General features: G+C 42.6%; 2 protein-coding genes across 2 annotated transcripts in view; both read right to left on the bottom strand.

Annotated features, from left to right (window-relative positions):
* Window positions 1-6,105: 6,105 nt before the first annotated feature.
* Window positions 6,106-14,779, bottom strand: LOC134069476 (uncharacterized). The gene is made up of 13 exons (XM_062525438.1): window positions 14,629-14,779; window positions 13,950-14,273; window positions 13,363-13,479; window positions 13,229-13,247; window positions 11,807-11,895; window positions 10,468-10,486; window positions 10,282-10,331; window positions 8,529-8,547; window positions 8,367-8,416; window positions 8,242-8,281; window positions 8,072-8,118; window positions 7,721-7,755; window positions 6,106-7,077 (listed from the first exon to the last, which is right to left on the bottom strand). The coding sequence occupies exons 1-13, from the start codon at window positions 14,777-14,779 to the stop codon at window positions 7,051-7,053; spliced, it is 987 nt and encodes a 328-aa protein (XP_062381422.1). The 3' UTR covers window positions 6,106-7,050.
* Window positions 14,780-17,135: 2,356 nt separating this feature from the next.
* Window positions 17,136-26,371, bottom strand: part of LOC134068677 (neuronal acetylcholine receptor subunit alpha-3-like) — an 11,091-nt gene continuing 1,855 nt past the window's right edge. Inside the window, exons 2-6 of the mRNA XM_062524379.1 lie at window positions 25,103-25,147; window positions 20,255-20,364; window positions 18,568-19,411; window positions 18,043-18,444; window positions 17,136-17,318 (exon numbers count right to left, since the gene is read on the bottom strand). Of these exons, the coding sequence (XP_062380363.1) occupies window positions 17,190-17,318; window positions 18,043-18,444; window positions 18,568-19,411; window positions 20,255-20,364; window positions 25,103-25,147 (1,530 nt within the window). The 3' untranslated portion in view covers window positions 17,136-17,189. The remainder of the gene's footprint in view (window positions 17,319-18,042; window positions 18,445-18,567; window positions 19,412-20,254; window positions 20,365-25,102; window positions 25,148-26,371) is intronic.

Below are 26,371 nucleotides of genomic sequence, written 5' to 3' on the forward strand. Positions count from 1 at the left end.
CGCTAGGTTGCTGTTGGTTGAGGTGATGTCCCAAAGATGTTTGTTGTGCTTGCCTCCAGACTCAGCACAAAATGGGCGCACTGTTTGGGACGTGTCCTTATCATTATAACATCACTATACTGCACTGTTTGGGACGTGTCCTTATCATTAGAACATCACTATACTGCACTGTTTGGGACGTGTCCTTATCATTAGAACATCACTATACTGCACTGTTTGGGACGCCTCCTTATCATTAGAACATCACTATACTGCACTGTTTGGGACGTGTCCTGATCATTAGAACATCACTATATACTGCACTGTTTGGGACGTGTCCTTATCATTAGAACATCACTATACATACTGTATATATGACGGGAAGCCGTGGCTTACTGGTTAGGGTTTTGGGCTTGGAACCGGAGGGTTGCCGGTTCGATTCCCGACCAGTCCATGGCTGAAGTGCCCTTGAACAAGGCACCTAACCCCTCACTGCTCCCCGAGCACCACTGGTTGGGCAGGCAGCTCACTGCTCCGGGTGAATGTGTGATTCACCTCACTGTGTGTTCACTGTGTGCTGTGTGTGTTCACTAATTCGGTTAAATTGGGTTAAATGCAGATAAAAGAATTTTCCTCACAGGATCAAAAAGTATATATTCTATTCTATTCTATTCTATACTGCACTGTTTGGGACACGTCCTTATCCTTCCAAAGCCCTCTGATATGACTGCTTTAGAGGAGGCAGAGAAGCCTGGGGGCATGTTCACCAGGGCACGGAGGAGCACAGGGAAAGCCTGATTCATTGTAGAGCAGTTAGATAAAGAGCGATCACAGCGGGATACTTTATTTCTATCTAGGCAGTTAGAAGATCACATCAGAGCTAGTGTTATTGTTATTCTTCAGATGCAAGATACACTTATCCTACTTTAATACTTTAATATCCTTTGTCAACATCTAACATCAATGCATACTAATACAACACTTAAAACTGTAATAAAGGAAGTGAAGGCATGTGTGACTAGTATATAACTGGGTTTGCACGTCCAGCAGTCCAGTAGTCTGAAACAATTAGACCACAAATTACGTCCATAAGAAGATTAAAAAAAGAGGAATTGCTGATGTACAGTATATGTTTATCCTCAATCACACCATTACCTTCTGCAGGTCTAGATGAGAACCTTTCAGACTTTTCTTGTCATTTCTTGTCATTTCAGTGGGGAAAAAAGATGTAAGATAATGTAGGCAGGACACATTATAGTTTTGAGTAAGATGCAGCGGTAACAGGGAGGGCTGCCTGTCAATTTGGTTTGTGTTAATATGTATGGTTCTTAGTGGACGCTTTTCCAAAGTAACTTACAGAGATATCAATTAACATTACATTAACATTAACAGTTAAGAAAGTCAAAAGGCCTTTAAAAAACAAACAAACAAAAACATCTCACTACATTGGCCACTAGATGGCAGCATTACACAATCTAGATGCAAAATAGAGGGAAACATCTTTTCAGATTTAAAGTCAGTGTTATATCACACATCTAAAAGCAATGGCTTTGGAGTCGGGGTGCTTGTGCTAGGTTTTAATGTAATTGTAGGTAATATTTTATGTGTGTGGGGTTATTCAGTCGTAATATTTAGGGAGTAAGTGCAATAGATATCCAATAGGGGTACTATTGATGATGGGGTGACAGGGTCAAGAGGGAGGGTTGTGTGCACTGAAAAATGGCTGTCTGCTGTGGGGCCATGGCTGTAGGCAAACTAGGCTATAGTGTATCTGTGTTTACATGTTTTTTTGTTCAGAATGTACTTTATGTTTCTTGTGTGTTCCCTCTGTGGTACCTAAGTCTTGTCTAACTTTTGTTTTTGTACATTGTAAACCACACCCTCTCTTGTCCACGCAAAATTTCTCTCCTCTAGAGACAATAAAGGCGAATTATTATTATTATTATTATTATTAACATTCCACACCCCCATCACCTGATCAGCGCCGGAACATTCTACACCCCCATCACCTGCTCATTCTGTACTCTACTGCCTTTGTGAAGTCACACTCACATTCTACACCCCCATCACCTGCTCATTCTGTACTCTACTCCCTTTGTGAAGTCACACTCACATTCTACACCCCCATCACCTGCTCATTCTGTACTCTACTCCCTTTGTGAAGTCACACTCTTGGTAAAAGGACTGTGGTTGCATGTACAGAAATATCGATGGCAGACTGATGTACTCATGATACAAGCATGAGAACTTTGTTTTTGACTGACTGCATTTTGCCTGCCATTTCAGTGCACAGTACGCCCACACATCACACACTCAACGGAAACACAGAACACTCATCTTATTGCCTTAGCTGAGTTAGGTAAACATTTCAAAAGTACCCATGCACACTGTTGCTGCTGCTCCCTATGTGATTTATTTACACGTTTCGATCAATGTTCGACCAGTGCACTTGACTAACGCCTGACAGAGACGAACATTGGTCGAAACGTGTAAATAAATCACTTCAGGAGCAGCCGCAACAGTTCGTGGGTACTTTTTTAAAAAAAATTACAGATCTTTTTTACCCTGCAAAAAGTTGGATGTGCGTGCACTATCTGCAACTTAGCTGAGTTAGAACCACAATTGTAAGATTTTACATTTTAGAGGCAGATTTCTCAGGGGTTTGCACAAATACTGAAAAGTCACAAGAGACAAGACATCTACTTTTTTGTTGCTTCTTGTCTTCCCCCTCTGAACACAGACTAAACTTAGGTAGCACAGTGGTCGCAAATGCATGCACAGAAATAGCAGGGGCATGCAGACACAATCATACCCTTTTATGAAAGCATCTCAGTCTTGAAAACAATTCACTTCATGGTTTCAAGTGCATTCATGTGTGTGGCAATGGATGGAAATCCAACGGAAAAAAAAAAAACACTGATATGCTGTAGACTGCTTCTGCAGTAGTAAAGCTGTTTTACCTTATGGACCACATTCAACAAGTTGTTAGCTTCGCTATCATAGCTGAGGAACATCTCAAGAGAATAAACAGTTGCAGAGCAACAAGACCGTATTTATAGTTGAGAGGTAAATAAAGAGGAACCATATTTGATAACTGTATCTAGGCAGCTGGAAGAACACATCAGGGGTGTTGTTGATATTTGCCAGATGCAAGATACTGTACTTTAATTTCGTTTGTCAACATCTAACATCAAGGCTAATGCAACATTTAAAAAGGTAACAAAGGAAGTTAAGGCATGTGTGACAAATATACTGTATATATATATTAGTATAGATATACTCCTCTGTGTCTGTGAGTTGCTGTTACTATGACATTACTTTGATATCAAGAACAAAGACAAAAAGACAATACTTCAGTAATTGAAGAGATGAGATAGATAGATATATAGATAGATAGATAGATACTTTATTGATCCCCAAGGGGAAATTCAAGGTCCCAGCAGCTTAAGACACCACACACAACATACAGTACAATGTAAACAATTTAAACAGGAAAATTAAAAAGCAAATCAACAATCAACATGACTAAAGGAGCAGTAGAATACTATAGATAAGGTATGCATGAATGGATTGGTACTGTGATCCAGTCTGAGGTGTGTGTCAAGTTGGTAGTGCAAATAAATCCAACAGTGCAACAGTGCAAGATTAAATTCTAGTGACCAGTAATAAATATGTACAGTACAAAATGTAAGCATAGTAATAATAATAACAGTACTAATATAAATATATGGACAATTAAAATAAAAATAAAAATAAAAATAAAATAAAAATAAAATAAAAATAAAATAAAAATAAAATAAAAATAAAAATAAAAATAAAAATAAAAATAAATTAAAATAAAAATAAAAATTAAAATAAACTTAACATAGTAATAATATAAGAGTTAGACATGAGGGTAGACATGTAAGCCATGCCATGTAAGTGTATAAGAGGGTGGAGGTGCAGATATACTATGCATAGAAGTCCAACTCTCCTTTTCCCTTCAGTGAAGCATTGTACAGTTGTATGGCCCTGGGTACAAATGACTTTCTCAGTCTGTCTGTTGTGCATGTCATGGAGCGTAGTCTCCAGCTGATCAAGCTCTTCTGCTGTATGATAGTGCTGTAGAGTGGATGACAGTCATTGTCCAGGATGCTGTGTAGCTTGTTCAGGGTCCTTTTGTCTGATACTGAAGTGATGCACTCCAGATCAGCTCCCACAACAGAGCCAGCCTTCCTTACCAGCCTGTCTAGTCGCCCAGCATCCCTCTTCCTGGTGCTTCCTCCCCAGCATGCCACAGCATAGAAGAGGACGCTGGCAACAACAGACTGGTAAAACATCCAGAGGAGCTTGCTGCAGACATTGAAGGAGCGCAGCAGATGAAACATCTGAATATACATTTGTAGAATCAAACTGAAAGTTAAGCTGTTGTTGGTGGTCTCTCTCTCTCTCTCTCTCTCTCTCTGTGTGTGTGTGTGTGTGTGTGTGTGTGTGTGTGTGTGTGTGAGTGCATGAAGGCATGCACGGCCACATTACCCCTTTAGGAGCAAGATCAAGTAAGATCACAAACACACACACACACACACACACACACACACACACACACACACACACACACACACAAACATATTTATATATATATATAAATATATATACACCGGTATATATAGCCTACAGTATATGCTGCACAGCTAAGTTCTAAGTTTGAGCTCAAAATATATCAAAGACTCTACATAATGAGTGCTTTGTGAGTGTGTGACTGCAACATTGGGTATATATGACTTGGGACTATTCTTCTTTCTTCTTGTTTTGTCTGCAGAGCAGCTCTAACCGAGAACCCTGCTGTGTTTAGTAGGAACAGAACCGTGCTGTGTTTAGCAGGAACAGAACCGTGCTGTGTTTAGCCGGAACAGAAAAAGGGGTTATGAGTAACGCCACTGAGGAACCGGCTGGCTGCTGGACCACCAACACACCCTTACAGGCGAGACATGTGACTGAAGCAAAGATTGTGTAGTAGATGATACATGAAGGCGTTTTCCAATGGAACGAAATGACACTACTTCCTGCCTCCTAAAGGCGCGTGGTCAGTGACGAAGATAGATCTGCACGAGAGACAGATCACGAACAAAGTTATTTTTGCTGGAAAATACAATTCCAATGTTAGAAAGACATGTGGCTTGTACGATATGGGTTCGTATTTTACATCGCTGAATGTAAATTACGGCTAAGGGATGGGTCATCACCCAAGCTAATGTTTATTTCTCCCATAGGAATACATACACACTGGACCTCCCGATTGACTCCCTACGTCACAGTGATACCAGAATGGTCTCACTTTATAAACCGTCTCTGACTGAAGTGTTCTGTTCGCGTTGTGTATGCTGCAACAATGAGCTACCACTATGATCAGAGGAACTGGCTACACCAGACCCTGAGAACATAATCCTGAGAAAGCTACGGTAAGATGTACTGCAGAGAGGTACAAAAAATGGCTGCTGCCCAGTCCAGCATATTCTCTCCACAAACATGTATCACTCTTATTGTCCCTCAATTGGTCTCCACCTGCTACTCCATCCCTTCATTTTGGGTATGTAAATTAGTGTGTGCATAGTGTGCATTTGTTTTTGTGTATATGGGTGCTTATCTCTATGTGTGTGTGTGTGTGTGTGTGTGTGTGTGTGTTGGGGCGGAAGTGGTGTGTGTGTGTGTGTGTGTGTGTGTGTGTGTGTGTGTATGTGTGTGTGTCTGTGTGTGTGTGTGTGTAGGTGTGTGTGTGTGTGTGTGTGTGTGTGTGTGTGTGTGCAATGCCTGTGCAATGCATGCATTCAGAGGATGTCATAATGGTCCAGTTTTGAGCCAAAGATACTATAGGTGGTACTACACCTCAAATGAGTGGATATGTTGACATGGCCCCTGGAGACCAACTTAATAATAATTTAGTCATAGGCCCAACTGAGTCTGCCCATCTACAGGCCTACTGGTGTAGTCACTTAATGTACACATATCCATTTATTAGATAGCACCCCATGAATGGAACTCCATGACACTTGGCATGCATTCAGAAGGTGTCATAGTGATCCTAAATAAATAAATAAATAATAATAATAATAATAATAACAAATACAGTTTCACCATTGAAGCTCAATTCTAAATGTATTGAAAGCATATTTTATTGTGTACATAACATACAATGTAATATGCAAACAACAAGAGAACATTCAAGATTACAACCTTGTAATAATGTTAACTGTATGCTCTGGAAAAAATAAGAGACCACAGCACATTTTTCTGATGTCATCCTATGGTTGCTAAGTGACATTCACATGAGTTGACGGTCATACGTGAATATGATGGCAAACGTGAATATGACCGTCAACTCAATCAAATGTCACTCTGCAACCATGGATGACATCAGAAAAATGTGTAGTGGTCTCTTCATTTTTTCCAGACCTACACTTGTATGTGAAGTCTGCATATGACGGCTACACCCGTATGTGAAGTCTGCATACTGTATGTACACTCGTACTGTATGTAAGGTCTCCATATGTACTGTAGGCTACTCTCTTATGTGAAGTACACTCATTAAGTGCATTAAGTACTAAACTATACAAGTGCAGGCCTGTATGTCACATGTTTCCATGGAAACCACCCCCATCTCTGAAGTTTGCGGTCCAGCAATCTCCGGACACAGCCCAGAACCTCTACTGCATCAGCAGTCTCCAGACATAGCCCAGAACCTCTACTGCCCCAGCATTCAGTGCTCAGACGCCCAAATTTGAAACATGGATCAAGAGCCTTGAGGCTAACTAAAGGATCATACGATTTACTGTGTTATAACTTGTGGCTTTGTTTCTAAAGAAAGTTGGCTGAAGAAAGTGCATTTCAGTGTAAAAAAAAATCCATTTAACTGTCAAATCAACTGACAACGAGAGTCCATACAAGAGTCCATTATCATGGACCATTACACACGTTATTACAAAACGTTACAGTGGATTTAAACAATAGCGATTGTGTAGAGTGATGCAGCTCCGTAGGTCTAGTTGGGCTTCTTCTTTCTCTTGGATGTTGCATACATCGCACTTATTCGGGGTGCTACCAATGATTGACCGGGGTCTGCGTCTGCAGCAAAGTGAACAAAGCAAAACAAACACATTTGCACACATGAGCCAGGGTGTTGGAGCTGGCTAATTTGCAGCTGAAGCAGAATTGGAAACAGAGTCACTCACTGATCGCTGCTATTCTAGTCTCCTCCTGAGTCTGTTAATGTTATAAGGTGTGGAGACTATATTAGAGACACGCATGAGAACGTGTGTGTGTGTGTGTGTGTGTGTGTGTGTGTGTGTGTGTGTGTGTGTGTGTGGTTACTGTATGTGCACTGGCTGCACACCCACACAAGAGTTCAAGCCGTTGAGCTGAAAGGATGTGCACATTCTACAACTGGTGATATAAGTACAGCTTTTGTTAATATTGTGCTGTTGTGATCATTGATTTTACTAGAATCAGATATTTGACATTGTAAAAGACATCACACTGCTCTACTTTTTAATCAATTTTTACTATAAAATTAACCATGACAGTAACTTTACTTTGAACTCCTTCAACAAGGAAACTCTCCTGACAGTGGGATTAATAATTTACCATGCTGAATTTATAAATTTGATTCATGTCAGATTGACAGATTGGATGGATGGATGGATTGATTGATTACTCAGTGAAAATGACAGATTGATTGAAAATATAAAGTAAATCAAAAAAGTCTTACTTCGAGGTCCGGTATCTCCTGGTATGTGACTACATCTATTCAGAAAAGAGAGAATCACTTTATGTACTCAACATTCACTTATTTGTTTTGTGCTCCGGAGTTTAACAAATCTGATTTCACTTTGTAAGGTTTACAGTCACATACATTTAGCCATTTAGCTGATGCGTTAATCTAAAAATATATATATAAATAAAATAACATTTGAATTGATTAAAAAAAACTCAAGGTATGTACGACTAGGTCATGTTAGTGTAGATTAGGGTAGTGTAGATTTCCAGCATTACGGCATCATACGTTGTATATTGCATCAAACGTTGCATATTGCAACAGGCATGTTTGTGGTGGACTCACCCTGATAACTTTCATCTTCAGAGATCTCACTCCAGTCATAGGGGCTTCTACAAGGAAAGTAAACATGAAGAACATCCATACAGTCAAACAGTAACACAAGCTACACCATTTTCTCATAAAAGGAAAAAAAGGCAGAAATGAAGGAACAAAAGAGAGAAATAAATCTTTACATGTCGTCTCCTTGATCTTGTTGCATGTCGTGTGACGTTGCTACAGGATGACAAGATATTGGAATGAGAAAATAGACCAATAGCACGAGACTCTAAGGGGTGATGTCAGAGCACAAGTCTTTTACCTGTATCAGCCCCGCCCACATCAGGCTGTCCAGTAGATGAGTAAAATGTTCTGGAAAGTTTTATAGCTTATTAACAGAAACATTAAAATAACAACAAAAACCCCTTATATTGTATGCAGGTCATGTATTGCTGACAGACATGTGTTATGATGCGTGACTTACTGCACAGCTACCTGCAGCCCTGTGAACACACGCACACACACACACACACACACACACACACACACACACACACAGGGAGACACACAGGTTTCAGTATTACAAAACACATTGATGATGACAGCAGCCTGATCTAGAGCAGTGTGGAAAAGAGGAACTGGGCTCCTTGTTCTGTTTATCAAACTCAACCGTATTATCAGGTACAAAGCCAATGACACCAGACGTGCAAAAGTTTTAAAAGAAAAGGAAAATAAAAATAGGGTGGTCTTGCTGACTCCATTAGCAGAAACATCTCTAGTTTTTTGAGGGAAGGGTTTTGGGTGAAAAGGGTCACTTCACATATTCTAAATATGGCAAAGGGTATTTCCACCCTGGTACAAATATCAATGAATGCTATTCGTAACCTGGTGTAGGCCTATACAAATGTGTGCTATTTACATCCTGATGAGGGTTGGTTTTTTTACACCCCGGCGTAAGTCGCAATGTGTGCTATTTGCACCCTGGTGTACATAATAATGCTGCTTCACAACAAGGTGGAAAGAAACGGCGCCTTCTCTGCAGAGGCATTGATAGGCCAACACAAACACACTTACACTTCGAAATGGAAAGCTGCTTTTCTCAACTGCAATCAAAATAAATGGCAGGGAATTGAAACCCCAGACTCCACTGTTGTGCTAACCACATAGCTGCTTCCACTTACTTTTGGAAGATTGCAGGCAACTTGTTTACATTAGAGTTTACCTGACCGACTTCATAATGCTGAGACTGCTGTTCACTAACAAACTGACGGTTTAACTCACTAAACAAGGATTATGAAAATAGCACACCAGTTTTCCACCAGAACACTCATTTGTCAAATTTTTTCTCAATTCTTCATAACTTTCTTTCACAGATGTTTTCGTGCATGCATCATGCATCATACAGGGTGGGAATACCCCAGCTGTGTGGCCAAGGCCAACTACCACCATGTGTGCAAATAGTCACTCCGAACTAGAACTATTTTCCCCCTGGTACCAAAAATGTATGCTATCTGCATCACTGTATGATTAGAAGTGGATGCCATAGTATTCGTACCCTGGTGTCTGCTATATACTGTAGTAATACAGTTGTAAAGGCTTGTACAGGCTTTCCTCTACGGCAAGCCAACAACGCAACTATCACGTCTAGTTCTTGCACGTTTTAAGATAAAAACGCTGGCAATGGCAGGCAGACACATAGGCTACAGTATTTAAAATGACAGCAGAGCGCATACGTGGGAGGGCTTTAGAGCGGCGTAAAAAGCAGCGTGGTTTCAGACATCTTACCCCACATTTCACCAGGTCGCCTCTAAGCACGCCATAATAGCACTGCACTGTACAAACTGTGAAAACGGCGCTATTAACAACAGGCTTTTATCTTGAAATGTGGAAGAACTAGACATAATAGTGGCATTGATGGCTTGCCATATTCTCCACACAAGACGGTGGTTATTGGAAGAGGAGCGAGGTAACGGAGCGACTGCTCAAACGGTCACTGACTGTTCCCTCTCTCCACACTTGCAAAGGTAAACATTTGTCTACAGAGACCATCTCAATAGTAGCATAGACATGTAATGATTTTTATAGCCCAGTTAATGCCTTACAAGAGTTATTTACTTTGACATAGTGAAGCCAACCCCCCCAAAGGACACGGCTACAGGATGACAAGATATTGGAATGAGAAAATAGACCAATAGCACGATACTCTAAAGGGTGATGTCAGAGCACAAGCAGCGTACCTGTATCAGTCCCACCCACATCAGGTTGTCCACTAATTGCGTAAAATGTTCTGGAAGGTTTTAGATCATAAACACAGTAACATTACACAAAGTCCAATAAATGCAACAACAATAAAAATCCTTTGTATTGTATGCAGGTCATATACAGTACTGTATTGCTGACATGTGTTATGATGCGTGACTTACTGCACAGGGATCTGTAGCCCTGTGAACACACACACACACACACACACACACACACACACACACACACACACACACACACACACACACACACACACACACACAACAGAAACAGAAAACATGCATTGACTGATGGCACCTGTAAGATCTGCAGCAGGTTTTGAAAGGGGGAACTGAGTGGGATGTTGTTGATTAGACTCAACCTTATTATCAACGCACAGAGCAGAGGTACAAAGTCAATGGCACCCAGTCGGCATAGAAGTGCAGTCTAGTAAAAAGGTTTGCGGAGTGACATATAACGTAGTCTTGCAGTAGCATGACTCCATTAGATGAGACTACTGTTAGCACCAGGGATCTATTGTTAGCACCAGGGATCTACTGTTAGCACCAGGGATAGCACCAGAGAGGGATCTATTGTATTGTTAGCATCAGGGCTCTATTGTTAGCACCAGCGGTCAATTGTTAGCACCAGGAATACTGTTAGCACCAGGCCAGGCAAGGCAAGGCAAGGCAAGGCAAGACAAGGCAAGGCAAGGCAAGGCAATTTACTTATATAGCACAATTCATACATTGGTGCAATTCAAAGTGCTTCACACAAATACATAAATAGTCACTCAGTCAAAACATAATTTCATTCAGTCATTAAAACTAACCAAAAGTCCAGGTGTAAAATAATTAAAAGATAATAAAAGATAAAATAAGTAAAAACATAAAATAAGTAAAACAATTCAAAAAAAGAATAGATAAAATAAGATCAAACATAAACATAGTAAAAGCAAAGACCATAGACATAAAATAAAATGGAAAATGGAAATAAGAATAAATAAAAGTAAATGAATAGCACCAGGGATCTAGTGTTAGCACCAGGGATGGATCTATTGTTAGCACCAGGGACGTGCACAGACACTGTAGAGGACATTTGTACTTCACATATTTATTTGTGATGTGGCCAAGTTGTGCCTTAAGTGTATACTTTATCCTACATACATAGTTGTGCCTTAAGTGTATACTTTATCCTACATACATATTCTGACCTTACTACGGTGCTTTGCTACCAATTAAAAATGTACAATTTCACTTTGTTATCATCGTAAAATTTACTTTTTGGGAAATTAGCTTAAAATAGGATGATGAATATATGAATGAATAAAAGGCTCAAATAGCTTTGATATCTGTGTGTGCACATGCCTGGTTAGCACCTTGCTAGCTGCTATATTCAACATGCTTGGGTGTGTTGACATCTTTTTTGTCAATAAAATGAGAGGCATGTTGCCAATACTTGGTAATTCCCGTGGAGGTGGACCCAGGTGTCCTGCTGACAGATGCATGCTTTGGTCCTCACCTGTATTACTAAGATCAAAATGATTCTGCGCTGTTGAGGTCTGTGCAAGTGGCGGGAAATGTGCATATTCAGATGTGACCTGTGGAGATCTTGGACATGAAACATTAAATAAACATTAAATAAACATTAAATAAACATTAAATAAACATTAAACACCAGACAGACAGCACAGGGATGTGTGTACAACAGTGTGTTCCTGTTAAGGGATTTAGTAAGGGATGGCGTTTACAAGAAAAGCCGTGTGAGCACAGATAAAATGCACAACCTGTGGAAACAATACGAGAGAGAGACATGGACAAAAAAAGTTTCCTGTGGTCTCTGGTGTTCACCAGAATGTTATGTGTGCTATAACAGTCTGGTGACACTATCTGGGTTCCACTAACTTGAAACGTAACCCTCATGTTGTCCTTAGGGTCAATTTGACCCCAAGCGATGTTAAACATCATAACATATACGGTATGGTTGACTTTTTTTGTTTTACTTCAAGTTTCATGACTTTTCCTCACTTGAAGGGTACAACAGAGTAAACATGAGATTTGCACAAAAACATGTTTACAATGTCCTGTAAAAACAAATTGTTACATTGGTGTTCTTGGGGTAAATTTGACCCCATTTTTATGAAACATGAGGTAAATGAATATTTGACACATTATGGATATTATTATTGTAATAGTATGAGAACATGTAGTTATTATCATTATTACATATACAAGTACATATTACATATAAGTTATTTTGGCAGGTCTGAAAAAGTAAAAACACTGGCACTGGATGGGCAATATTGCCAGCCAGGGTTCCAGGGTTCATAAAGGGGTGTGGGGGGGGTGGGATTGTTTTGTAGGGCTTTTGATGGTGGTTATTACACTCTTGTTAAGTACCTACCACAAAGAAAAAACTGGGTAAAAAAAATAATTTCAATCATTTTTGAGAGTTTATTTAGCTGGGGTCAAATTGACCCCAAGGATAACGAACGTCGGTAAGATTTGAGGACAACATAAGGGTTAAAACATTCGGGTGCACATGAAAATATGTTTTTCCCATGTCCCTTAGTAGATAAAAACAGAGGAAACTGACTATACGATTCTGTAAGTCGCTTTGGTTAAAAAGCGTCAGCCAAATGAAATGTAATGTAATGATGACCGAAGGACAAAAATAACATTGAAACCAAGATATTTGAAGAGTTCAGATGCCAAAGCCTCGAACACCACCTCTGTCAATAATTAGATGATGACGGTGAGTGAATAATTTCCACACAAAATACGTGTTAATGATAACAAAAAAGCTAATCTAAAATAAAAGTGGTGAGACAAATGTAGAGGGCTTTGCATCTGTTCTCTTGTGTAGCTAATCATAGGTAGATGCTAATAGCAAAGCAAGAGGTGAAATGACTAGAATGCACCAAATGATGCTACTGTATCTTACCTCATCTGCTTGTGTATCCCTGTGAACATAACAGTTCAGAGATAATTATCATGATAGAGATCGAGCATATTTTCAAATGATACCAGTGAACGCTGCCGATAACTGTTGAGACTAGGAGCTGAGTTTGGGCGTACCGTTCCTCCAGAGCACTAGGAGCAGCAGCACGAGCAGGACCAGGGAGGGCAACAGGTACAGGGGGGCCATGGAGCCTCCACCGGACACACAGGCAGGCGGCTCCTCACTCAGCTCCCCTGTTGGAAACCAAGGAGTTTCAGACGCAGTCAGCATTTCTAAATCAAACTAACATTCACTTTCTTTTTCTTGCATGAATATTGGACATATACGTATATTTGTAGTGTAACAAGGTGGTGATGTGCATAGTAAAATGCAAAGCTTGGGCAATGTAGAAAATATGGAATAAGTTCAAAAATACACTAATGTTGCATATTTTGCTCTCTTGTCCTTATTGGTTTATGTATTGTGGTGTGACTATGTTTAAGAATTAAAAAAATAAAATAAAAAATACACTAAATTTTAATCTGAAATATTGAAACGTTGAATCATAGGTTAAATGATGTTAGTGGCATAATATAATGGTCTATGAACAACAGATTAAAACAAAACTCAGCAGAGCAGACATAAATGTTGTTTGTAAATACTTTATAGTCCAAGTTCTCACACATTCTTGTCTGAACTACAGTGTTTATTTGTTAACTCTCACCATTGCCACCACTGACACCATTCCCAACCTGCAGAGAGACTGAGTTCTTTCCACACGTGTCCAACTCTCTTGCAGCCATGGGTCGGTCAGACACCAAACAGCCGTAGCTACCCGTGTCCTCAATCTGCACCCTTTTTAGATGGAAACTGGCCTGTTTCTTCTGAGAATCCCACAGTTCAACATCAATTATGGTTTTATTCCTACACAGGAATGCCATGAGAATGACAGAGTCTGGGGCATCTGTTGAGCTACATGTGAGATACACGTCTGCCCCTGATGTCACACTGGACTCATTTGTACCAATACGTGCTGGGAATAGTTTATCTACACAGAGACAGACAAGAGAAAATCAGCCAGTAGCCTACTCTTACTGTTACAGCTTGTGCCTCACCAATTTGTTCTCTGTATACATTTTTATATACAACCATACCCATAACATAAAAGATGATAAAATATATACTATAATATATTAAATATATAATATAATATATTATATTATAAAGTTATAATAATAACAATAATAATAATACAAATAATAATAATAAAAACATATTATACTAATTCATATTTATTTTATAAAACACAGTGTATAGTACATATTCAAAAAAGAAAATATTATATATATAATATTATATATATATTTATTTTGTGTGTGTGTCAGTATGATGAGAGTTCTTACCTGTCACTTGGAGGGAGATAGAATTAAGTCCTTTTCCTTTCACATCCGTAGGGTGTTGTGTTTTGGAGAACACACAGCTGTAGTCTCCCGTGTGCTCTTTTTGGACATTTTTTATAATGAAAATAGAGTCCACTTTTTTGCCTTCCCTCATGTCTATACCGACTCCATTCTTGCAGAGGTAAACAAAGACGTGTTCACCTTTTGTTAATTCAAATGTGCTGCACCTCGCTTCAAAGTCTTCCCCAACTCTAAGCTTACCAGTTGCAGGTCCAAAAATGCGCGCTGGGTGAACAGTATCTCCACCTGCAACCATTACAAAATGATATTTAAATAATGCATATCCTTCTGACATTTTACAAATGGTCTTTTCTGCTCCGTAATAATCATAACACACCTGTGCTCTGCGGCATTGTTGGATGCTCTTCAGTCACAGTAACTGCAACTGTATAGAAATATATACAATCAGTACATTCTTGTGATAAAAGGGCACATGCTAATACTTTTCAGCATCCAATACTTACTAACTTATACTTTCAAAACAAAACATGAGTATTTACTTACCAAGAACACAGAGTAGGGTAAACATGGCAGTGTGTGAGAGCCAAACCTCTAGCCGGTACATCAGTTGTCACTCAGACTAAACTGAGAACAGGCAGGCCTGAAATGGCGCACGAGGAAATGGGGTTCTGTGGCAAAAGGTCTTCAGAGGTGAGCATTGTCTTTTTAATAGCATTTCCTGCTTTTGCTAGTTCTCACATCCTTTAGACGTCCTCAGTGATGTGAAAACAGTGACACCTGAGTAAGATTTCAGTCAATTGTACTGGCTGTGACGAAACAAAATGTATGGAAATCCTATCTCACACTTTCTCTTTGCACAGTTTGTCACCATATATAGGTCAAATTTACACATTTACAATGTTAAACTGTGTACAGCAAATACACACTGTTTCAGTTCAGCATTTCTCTGAATAGGCCGTGGTTACATTTTATTTAACTTTTTACTTTCAATTTCATAAAAAAAACCCCTACTTGAGGTGTTTTCTAATGTCAACCACAGGGTGGCAGCCTTCGCATATTAGTTGTTGGGCAGTCCACATATTGCATGTGATTTGGTGTGCCGAAATCAACAGAAAGCTGAATAAGATTTGTTTACATTTAAAATATTTACATCATATTTGCTATTTACATCATATATTAATATAGACGGTTGGTAATTTGTCATCTTTAAGACGTCCTATAATATAGAACATCTGAGTAATTCTGAACATAAAAAACCCATACAAATAATGAAATGAGGGGGTTTGTGAAGAGCTTAGAATTCCCTGATCATTGCGCTTGTAGATCCCATGTGACTCCCAGCTGTTGGTCATCTGTAATGAATGAACGATGTAAAAAGTCTGTCTGGAAGAGCGTTCACTTTCGCTATGAATAAATGCCATAGCAATGTACAGTATTGAGTACATTATACATTTTCATTTTCATGAAGCTTCCTGGGGCATCCAATAGCTGACTTCTGCACCTTGTTCCCCCACTGACTTGCACTAACTAGGAACCCCCACATCTCAGTAGGGAATTGATGAAAATCATTATTATCACAGTAAAACAAAAACCTTTATTAATGTGATCTATATTACAAGTACAACTTTTTACATCTTTGTGAGATACAGTATTTAGACGAGGGTAAATTTGTAATGTTCACCTCTTGTGATTTTGTTGTTTGTATTTGTGTATACTGGTTCAAGGCCACCCGCATATGAAATGCAGTGAGTCACTACATCCCTAATTCATTAATCAGTAGTTCATAATGAAATAGAAGAAAAGTCTAAAAAACTTAATACTTTTGATAATTTAACACTTATCAATGTCGTCTGTACCCTTCCCAAACTATTATTCTAATGTACAGAAAAGTTCACGACAGTTTACCACACAGAAATGCAATCGTACAGACAGATAAAATTGTACACACAAATATTAGCTGAGCTGGTAAGGTTGAGTTATTTACTCAGTCGGTACAGTGCGTACCATGAATATAGCGGACAGTGCGCTGTTAGCTCTAAGCCTCTATCTACACCTTCTCTGCGCAGCAGTTTGATGGAGGCACTCCTGTTTCATGAGTCTCAGCAGCTCTCCTAAGCAGAGTGGCAGAGAAGAAAAGGCAACAGGTAGTCCTGTCCCATAAGCTTTTTTCAAGCCTCCTCAGCTACGCGACGGCATTGAGCCTTTCAAATGCAGTCCTCCTCCTTCAGTCCATCACGCTTGCTGTTGCTGTAAGCCACCACTGAGACGCAACCACGGCCTGGTTAAGTAAAGTAGGTAAAAACCCCACTGACTCTGGATCAGCGCGGTGACGAGCTGGACTTGTGCTCCGTGAAGCAGTGCAAGCGTACGGCTTTGGCTCGGACGGAGAGAGAGAGAGAGAGAGAGAGAGAGAGAGAGAGAGAGAGAGAGAGAGAGAGAGAGAGAGAGAGAGAGAGAGAGAGAGAGAGAGAGAAAGAAAGAGAGAGAGAGAGAGAGTGAAAGTGCCAGGTCTGGTCAGGTCTGGTCAGGTCTGGTCAGACTGGTCAGATGTCCTCCCCAAGGAGCAGGGGCTGGAGGAAGAGGCCTGCTGTTCCCAGAATGCACACCAGAATGAACACCCACAGGAAGATCCTGTCAATCACCATGGCAACATACTTCCAGTCGTCCTGAACCTGTGGCAGAGACAGAGAGATAGAGATAGAGAGAGAGAGGATAAGACAGACAGAAGGAAAGAGAGAAAGTGTAAGAAAGAGGGAGAGGCAGGGAGAATAAGAGAGATGGAGAGAGAGACAGAAAAAGATAGGATGGGAGAGAAAATAGAGAAATGGAGATAGAGAGATTGAGAAGACAAGGGACAGGAAATCCTTAGTGAGATGCTGTGTGAAAAGACAACCTTGCACAGAGCATAACTCAAATATGACTCAGCGTGTGCCATTCACTGTGCCCAGGTCATTGTAGTGCTTGACACCAATTCACAACTGGAAAACAGTCATCCCACACATCCAACACAACGACAACGCATCCTACATATCCGCACATCACCACATCCAACATCACATCCCACACATTCAACACATCCGACACCACATCCAACACAATAGGCTCTTCTCAACGTCTCTCCTTGATCCTCTATCCTCGTTCCTCCGGCTCGTTCCCACTGATCTATAAAGAACACTGGATAGACTATCCCACTATTCCCACTGATCTATAAAGAATGCTGGATAGACTGTCCCATTGTTGCCGCCCCATCAGTCTTTATAGATCAGTTGGAACGAGCCGGAGGACCGAGGATCGAGGAGAGACGTTGAGAGGAGCCTATTGACACCACATCCAACAGCACATCCACCACGTCCCACACAGCATCAGCACACGTTTCGTCCATCCATCTCCACGCACCTCCTTGGCCTCGTTCTGAAGCCTCATGTTCTCGGCGATGTACTTCACGCTCTCGATGGCCTCCCTGACCTCGGGCGAGAGGGTGGACAGGGTCAGCACCCCCAAGTCCAGCGACTCCGAACTCGAGCAGGGGCTTCCTGCCGCCCCCGCCCCCGCCCCGACCCCGACCCCGCCGCCCAATCCGAGGCCTCCGCTGACCGTGCCCAGGCTGCCCTGGGTGCCCACTCCTCCGGCGGCGCCCCCTCTGCCGTCGCCGGGCAGCTTACCCGCCCTCTGGCGCCAGCAGCAGCTGCAGCGGCCCTCGCGGCACAGGAGCGTGGCGGGGTCAGAGGTCAGCGACAGGCTGCCCCCCCCGGGGCCGTGCAGCGCGGACAGCTCCGCGCTCAGGAAGAGGCGCTGGCGCCGGGGCAGGCTGGCCGGCAGGGTCATCTGCTTCAGCTGCTGCTGCTGTTGTTGTTGTTGTTGTTGTTGCTGTTGTTGTTGTTGTTGTTGTTGTTGTTGATGTTGTTGATGGAGGAAGGAGGGGTTGAGGGTGGAGGAGGCGGCGGAGGAGGAGGCGGAGGAGGAGGAGTGCAGGGTGCAGGGGTAGGGTGGGGGCGGGAGCGGGGGCGGGGCGGGCGGCGACAGGAAGTGACCCGGCTGGCTGCTGAAGCGCTGCGGGTTGCGCTCGGGCCGGGTCATGAACATGACGCGCGGCAGCACGCCCAGGAAGACGCCGCGCACCCACTGCGGCATGGTGTGCGTCTTGGGCGTGCGGTAGTGCACGTTCAGCACGAACACCGTGATGACGATGGACAGCGTGACGAAGATCATGGTGAAGAGCAGGTACTCGCCGATCAGCGGGATCACCAGCGACGTGCTCGGGATGGTCTCGGTGATGACCAGCAGGAAGACGGTCAGCGACAGCAGCACGGAGATGCACAGCGTGACCTTCTCGCCGCAGTCGGACGGCAGGTAGAAGACCAGCACGGTGAGGAAGGAGATGAGCAGGCACGGGATGATCATGTTGATGGTGTAGAAGAGCGGCAGGCGGCGGATGTACAGCGAGTACGTGATGTCCGTGTAGATCTCCTCGCAGCAGTTGTACTTGATGTCGTGCTTGTAGCCCGGCGCGTCGATGATCACCCACTCGCCGCTCTCCCAGAAGTCGCGCAGGTTGATGGTGGTGCCGATGAGCACCAGGTCGATCTTGGCCTTGTCGTAGGTCCACGAGCCGAACTTCATGGTGCAGTTCTGGTAGTCGAAGGGGAAGTAGGTGACGTCGATCTTGCAGGAGCTCTTGAAGATGGCCGGCGGGATCCAGGTCACCTCTCCATTGTAGCGCAGCAGAGCTTTGGTCTTGTCGTCCACCTGGAAATCCCCAACGGCACTATGGGTAACAGGAAGAGAATCATACACAGTCTCATGTAAACAACGAGTACAGCGGAATGGCCTGTGTTAACAAATGAACAAAAGTGTTCAAATTAATAAATTTTAACTACTACCACAGGCAGGCTAAGTCATGTTATGAAAGGGAGTTAGTGTTTTAAAAATGTCTTTTTAAAAACATCTGCATCCATTTATGTGAAGACCTTTGAATGTTCATTGTGATGTGTGTAAAGTGCAATTCCATTCCCGCCTGTTTGTCTCCCACACACACACACACACACACACACACAGGCAGGGCCAGGTGCAGAGAGGAGGACGAATAGAGAGATGCCCACAGCAGTTACATTGATTGAATTCAAACCCATTTGCAGCACAATCAACATGGCCAGTGAGTAGAATAATAGACTGCAGCACAATTTCACATACTGTTGGATTTGCGCTGTTAAACGCTGACTGCATTTCCGTCACAGAACCATTTCCACTGAAGTGGGCACACCATAAACAAAGCAAACGCACGTGCATATGCAGATAGATAGATAGATAGATAGATAGATAGATAGGTAGATAGATAGATAGATAGATAGATAGATAGATAGGTAGATAGGTAGACTGTGGATAGCAGCTTTTCTCTGTCTCTCAGTTCAGTACAGTCTCTGCAGAAATGAGTCCAGCTGTACAGTACAGCACAATGTGGACAGAGGAGTGGACTCAATTGTTGTACAGTACAGCACGATGTGGACAGAGGAGTGGACTCAATTGTTGTACAGTACAGCACGATGTGGACAGAGGAGTGGACTCAATTGTTGTACAGTACAGCACGATGTGGACAGAGGAGTGGACTCACTTGTTGTACAGGACGATGTCCGGCTTCCAGATCCGGTTGGAGGGCACACGGATGAACTCAACGCCGCCGAACTCTTTTGGGTTCCATTTCAGCTTGTAGTCCTTCCAGATCTGGAGTGAGACAGGATGGATGGTGCAGTTAGTATCACAGTGATCTTGATGAGCTAGATGAGTTAAGAATGGGCAAGATCAAAGATGATATTTTATTACTAACTTGGCATTTAAGAATAATCGAAAGTTTATTGATGACTATTACAACACCTTGCCAATGGACTGCAGTTGAAAATTAGCTGGCTGGGTAACACTGGCACATTTACAGATGTGTTCATTAATGTATGTTGTCCTTATAAAAAAAATAAAGAGAATGAAATGTTCTTCTTGAAAGTTTTAACATTAATCTGTTTTCATTACTTTAGATTTCATGTTCGCCTTTTATTGATTTATTGCTACATTTATTTGTGTGATTATATTGTATTATATTATATTACATGATATTATATTAGATTAGATTCAACTGTATTGTCATAGTGCAGAGTACAAGTACAAAGACAGTGAAATGCAATATGTGTCTAACCAGAAGTGCAAAACAGCAGCATTGCATTGTGATACAAATGATTGAATGATTGAATGATGTTACATACCGGTATACGGTATATACAGGTCTTCTCTCTCAGACACACTCTTACAGTACTTCCTATCTTCTGTCTGACTTGGTTTCTCTCAAACATACCCTTGAAGAATAGCTCTCTCTTTTGTACAAGCCGCACACACACACACACACACACACACACACACACATACACACACACTCCCACACACACACACTTGAGTTGTTGTACCGGGGCATGCAGGAGAAAGGAGACTGTAAGTGACTGCGAGACGGACGGTGCTGATCACATTTTCATTCAGCTGTCTCTCCCAGCTGTGCCCTCACTGACCTTCTACACACACACACACACATACTCTCTCTCTCTCTCTCTCTCTCTCTCTCTCTCTCTCTCTCTCTCTCACACACACACACACACACACACACATTCACACTCACACTAACACTAACACTCTCTCACACACACATACATTCACAGGCACTTTCTCTCACACATATACACACTCTCCAGCATCCTTGAAGGCTGACATCCCGGCTAGACTGTGTCATTGAAGAGGGGATAAGCCAGTGAGGAGAGCAGTGGGGACACACAGTCCTCCAGGTATCCACCGCCAAGGACCGCTGCTCGCGCAGCAGCACACACACACACACACACACACACACACACACACACACACACACACACACACACACACACACACACACACACACACACACACACACAGTTCTCCAGGCATCCACCGCCAAGGACCGCTGTTCTCTCAGCAGCCCGCCCACAGGGGGCGCCATGCCCTCCTCTCCCCTCTCCCTCGCTTTTAATTTACACCCCTCCTTCATAGCTGAAAAGCTCTCTCTCTCTCCCCCCTCTCTCTCTCTCTCCTTCTCCCTCTCTCTCTCTCCCCCCTCTCTCTCTCTCCTTCCCCCCCTCTCTCTCTCCTTCCCCCCTTTCTCTCTCTTCTTCCCTCTCTCTATCTCTCTCTATCTCTCTCTCTCTCTCTCCCTCTCTCTTGCTCTCCCCGGCCTCATCTGTTCTCATTTCTGTTCAAGTCTTGATTAGACCAAGTGCAGTGCTACTGCCTCTCCAAGTGTGTTCTTATATCATATCCATTTGACATCACGCAGTGCTTGGCCAGCCACACTACTGACCCCCTACACACACACACACACACACACACACACACACACACATTTTGCACAATTGCTGTGTTAACGAAGGCGTGGCCATGCCGGCTGACACCAGGTCCACACTGTACAGTAATCTGCAGAGGGGTCATCTCATCTGGTGCCGTCTTTATGGGAGCGTTCATGTGCAGGGCTGACCCTGGACCTGCACCTCTGGCATATAAACACTAAACACTCTCCTTTATGTGCAGGACTGACCCCATATGAACACTAAACACTCTCCTTTATGTGCAGGACTGACCCTGGACCTGCACCTCTGGGATATGAACACTAAACACTCTCCTTTATGTGCAGGGCGGACCCTGGACCTGCACCTCTGGGATATAAACACTAAACACTCTCCTTTATGTGCAGGACTGACCCCATATGAACACTAAACACTCTCCTTTATGTGCAGGACTGACCCTGGACCTGCACCTCTGGGATATAAACACTAAACACTCTCCTTTATGTGCAGGACTAACCCTGGACCTGCACCTCTGGGATATAAACACTAAACACTCTCCTTTATGTGCAGGACTGACCCTGGACCTGCACCTCTGGGATATAAACACTAAACACTCTCCTTTATGTGCAGGACTAACCCTGGACCTGCACCTCTGGGATATAAACACTAAACACTCTCCTTTATGTGCAGGACTGACCCTGGACCTGCACCTCTGGGATATGAACACTAAACACTCTCCTTTATGTGCAGGACTGACCCCATATGAACACTAAACACTCTCCTTTATGTGCAGGACTGACCCCATATGAACACTAAACACTCTCCTTTATGTGCAGGACTGACCCCATATGAACACTAAACACTCTTCTTTATGTGCAGGACTGACCCTGGACCTGCAGCTCTGGGATGGGGATGGGGATGGAGCACAGACCTGGTCCTGAGAGGACCGTAAAAACCCTGGCTGCACACACACACACACACACACACACACACACACAGACACACACACACACACACACAGCCGTGCAGCGACAAACTCTGGCCTGACACACACAGTCCTGCAGGGACCAACCCCAGCCATGCACACGCACACACACACACACACACACACACACACACACACACACACACACACACACACACACAGCCCTGCAGGGACTAACCCCAGCCGCACACACACACACACACACGCACACACACACACACACCGTAGTTAACCTGTCCCCCTATTTCATTGTCTACTGACAAACAAATACATACAGTACAGTGTCAAGTTTGGTTGGTCTTGAGGGTGGTCTGTCCCCTCTCATCTGTACATACACACAATCAAGTGGAATCAACACCTAATCTGCACTGTATGCACGGTACTCCCACAGTAAGGGATGTCTAGAGGGAGTCTGTCACCACTCCTTCCTCTTTTGCTTTCAAACCTCAACCCAGCATCTGTTTTAACAGGCTGATAAAGCTGCTGGAAATGCATTCAGATGCAAATGGCGTCCAAAGCCTGTGAGGCGTTCATTACAGAGAGGGCTCCTCTCTCAGTAACACTCGCTGCACAGTGGGGAGCTGCTCTGTTATGGCTGCGGCTACATCAAACCCTTTATGTGCAGACGGTCATTTTCTCTGCGTGACGATCCATTTTGATTCTCTACAAATAAACACTCTCCTTTCGCCCAGAGGCTCGCCAGTCTGAGTGTGTGTGTGTGTGACGTCAACCACGAGAAACTGGTGCACGGTTCACGCCTTCTCATCAGCGCAAGTGTATACACACAGTATCGTCAGCGCAGGGCCTTTTCACAATGCTCAGGGTCTTAATAGCTTTCTGTTAGGGCTATTTTATGACCAAGCAGTGCCTCTCTCATGACATCACTCTGAGAACACACAGTCTTCATTACAGCACCAGCTAGACAGGACTTACACCAAAGTAATGTGTCTGTGAGTTGCACATTTTCATTTAAGTCTTGGTCTGATATTGTACATTGGAGAACACTGAGCAATAAACACATTGGTGCAATGAACGCGTTAGTATGCAGTGCAATCTCTTTTCTTCTTTCATGGTGTAACACATAATGTATTATGAGACTACAGGATAACTCTGCCAAACTAGAGCTCTGTGGAATGTCTAGCTGAATCTGACACGTTCTAGAAAAGATTCCTGAGTTCTATTCTGAAAGATGATATGTTTAGTAGAAATGTTTTTTTTGTACTGTAAGCCTCTACAGGTGAAAGCTTAGATTTTAGCTTAGCTCATTTTCAGGTTTCAAGGTTCCATATAGACTACAATTTCTACAACTTTTCTCTGTAAAAGAACAGCAACTGCATTTGTTGAGGAAGCCACTGCAGTCATTTTCTATAGCACATGTAGGAGTTCTTCTATGGTAACTAACAAGCCAGTGAAACCTATTTGTCTATCAAAAGTCAATCACAAAGTGTTTCAAAGTCTAACACAAACCTTATAAAGGACCTTGGCACTGCAATCACTCAGAGACATAAATAACAAAACATAAATAGAAATGACTCAGCAATACTAGATGAAGTGTCTAGCATGACAAGGAGCACACACCAGACAGACAGGCAGATATGCATGAATATTTTAAAATATTTCATACTGAATAATAAATGATGTCATACAGCTCGATGTAAACATCAGTTCACACTGACCAAGCGCTGCAGATATCAATTCACCCAAAAGCTTTCCCTTATGAATTATTTAAGGTATAAGTATACTGTCATATGGACTGCTATGACAGGGCTGTTTTCGATAGGGACACGAATGTTACCATGGATGTTAGCCTAGCATTGTGACTCCTAAACAGTGTGGTGCAGGTTACAGCAGAGATGAGCGCAGATTAAGGGTGGAAATAGCAGAATGAGATGCTTACTGTAAATAACCAACCACTGATCAGATGGGGCACGGCAGGGATCCCACGGCACAGCAGCCTATAACTAACATCTTTGTACATAATATACAGTAGCTACTCTATCTATTGATGAAGGAACCTCTGTCTGTTTGTGTACAGTATTTGAGACGGAATTCAAACTTGTCAGTTGTCTTGCTACGGGCACGAGTGAGTGCTGTGCCAAGTTTGACATTGTATGGTATGGATACTCACATGTCTGAGCCAAAGGTTGGTCTCCATGATCTGGTTAAGTTCATCCTATAGAAGGAAGGAGGAAACAGTTAGAAAACATAGGAACCGAGAATGTGTGTGTGTGTGTGTGTGTGTGTGTGTGTGATACAGACGCACTATCATTATCAGTGAGTCAGTTAAACAGAACAAAAAGCAGTACAACATCTAATCCAAAAGAGAACAACACACAGGAAGACATCCACATGTTAGAGCACATGCCATCAGGAGAGATGAATGCACCTTGTCTGGAGCACATCTAAATGTATAGGTAAGGTCATCAGGAGTACTGTATATGGAGCTGAATGTAGATCTAGATGTATAGGTAAGGCCATCAGGAGTACTGTATATGGAGCTGAATGTAGATCTAAATGTATAGGTAAGGCCATCAGGAGTACTGTATATGGAGCTGAATGTAGATCTAAATGTATAGGTAAGGCCATCAGGAGTACTGTATATGGAGCTGAATGTAGATCTAAATGTATAGGTAAGGCCATCAGGAGTACTGTATATGGAGCTGAATGTAGATCTAAATGTATAGGTAAGGCCATCAGGAGTACTGTATATGGAGCTGAATGTAGATCTAGATGTATAGGTAAGGCTATCAGGAGTACTGTATATGGAGCTGAATGTAGATCTAGATGTATAGGTAAGGCCATCAGGAGTACTGTATATGGAGCTGAATGTAGATCTAAATGTATAGGTAAGGCTATCAGGAGTACTGTATATGGAGCTGAATGTAGATCTAAATGTATAGGTAAGGCTATCAGGAGTACTGTATATGGAGCTGAATGTAGATCTAGATGTATAGGTAAGGCCATCAGGAGTACTGTATATGGAGCTGAATGTAGATCTAGATGTATAGGTAAGGCTATCAGGAGTACTGTATATGGAGCTGAATGTAGATCTAAATGTAGGTAAGGCCATCAGGAGTACTGTATATGGAGCTGAATGTAGATCTAAATGTAGGTAAGGCGCTGACACAGGCAGCGGTGGGAATCGAACCCGGATCAACAGATTGTCAGTCAGTCACAACAGCGCTCCTTCACCACGCCGACCTCATGCCCAACACATGCTCCATAACTGCATCTGGAGCACATGGCTGCGCAGGCTCAGGGACAGATCCATGCACACACACACACATGCGCACACACACACACACACGCGCGCGCACGCGCGTACACACACACACACACACACACACACACACACACACAAACACGCGCACGTGCACGCGCACACACACACACACAC

Source organism: Sardina pilchardus, chromosome 21 (assembly GCF_963854185.1).
Source record: "Sardina pilchardus chromosome 21, fSarPil1.1, whole genome shotgun sequence".
In the NCBI taxonomy this organism is placed as follows: domain Eukaryota; kingdom Metazoa; phylum Chordata; class Actinopteri; order Clupeiformes; family Clupeidae; genus Sardina; species Sardina pilchardus.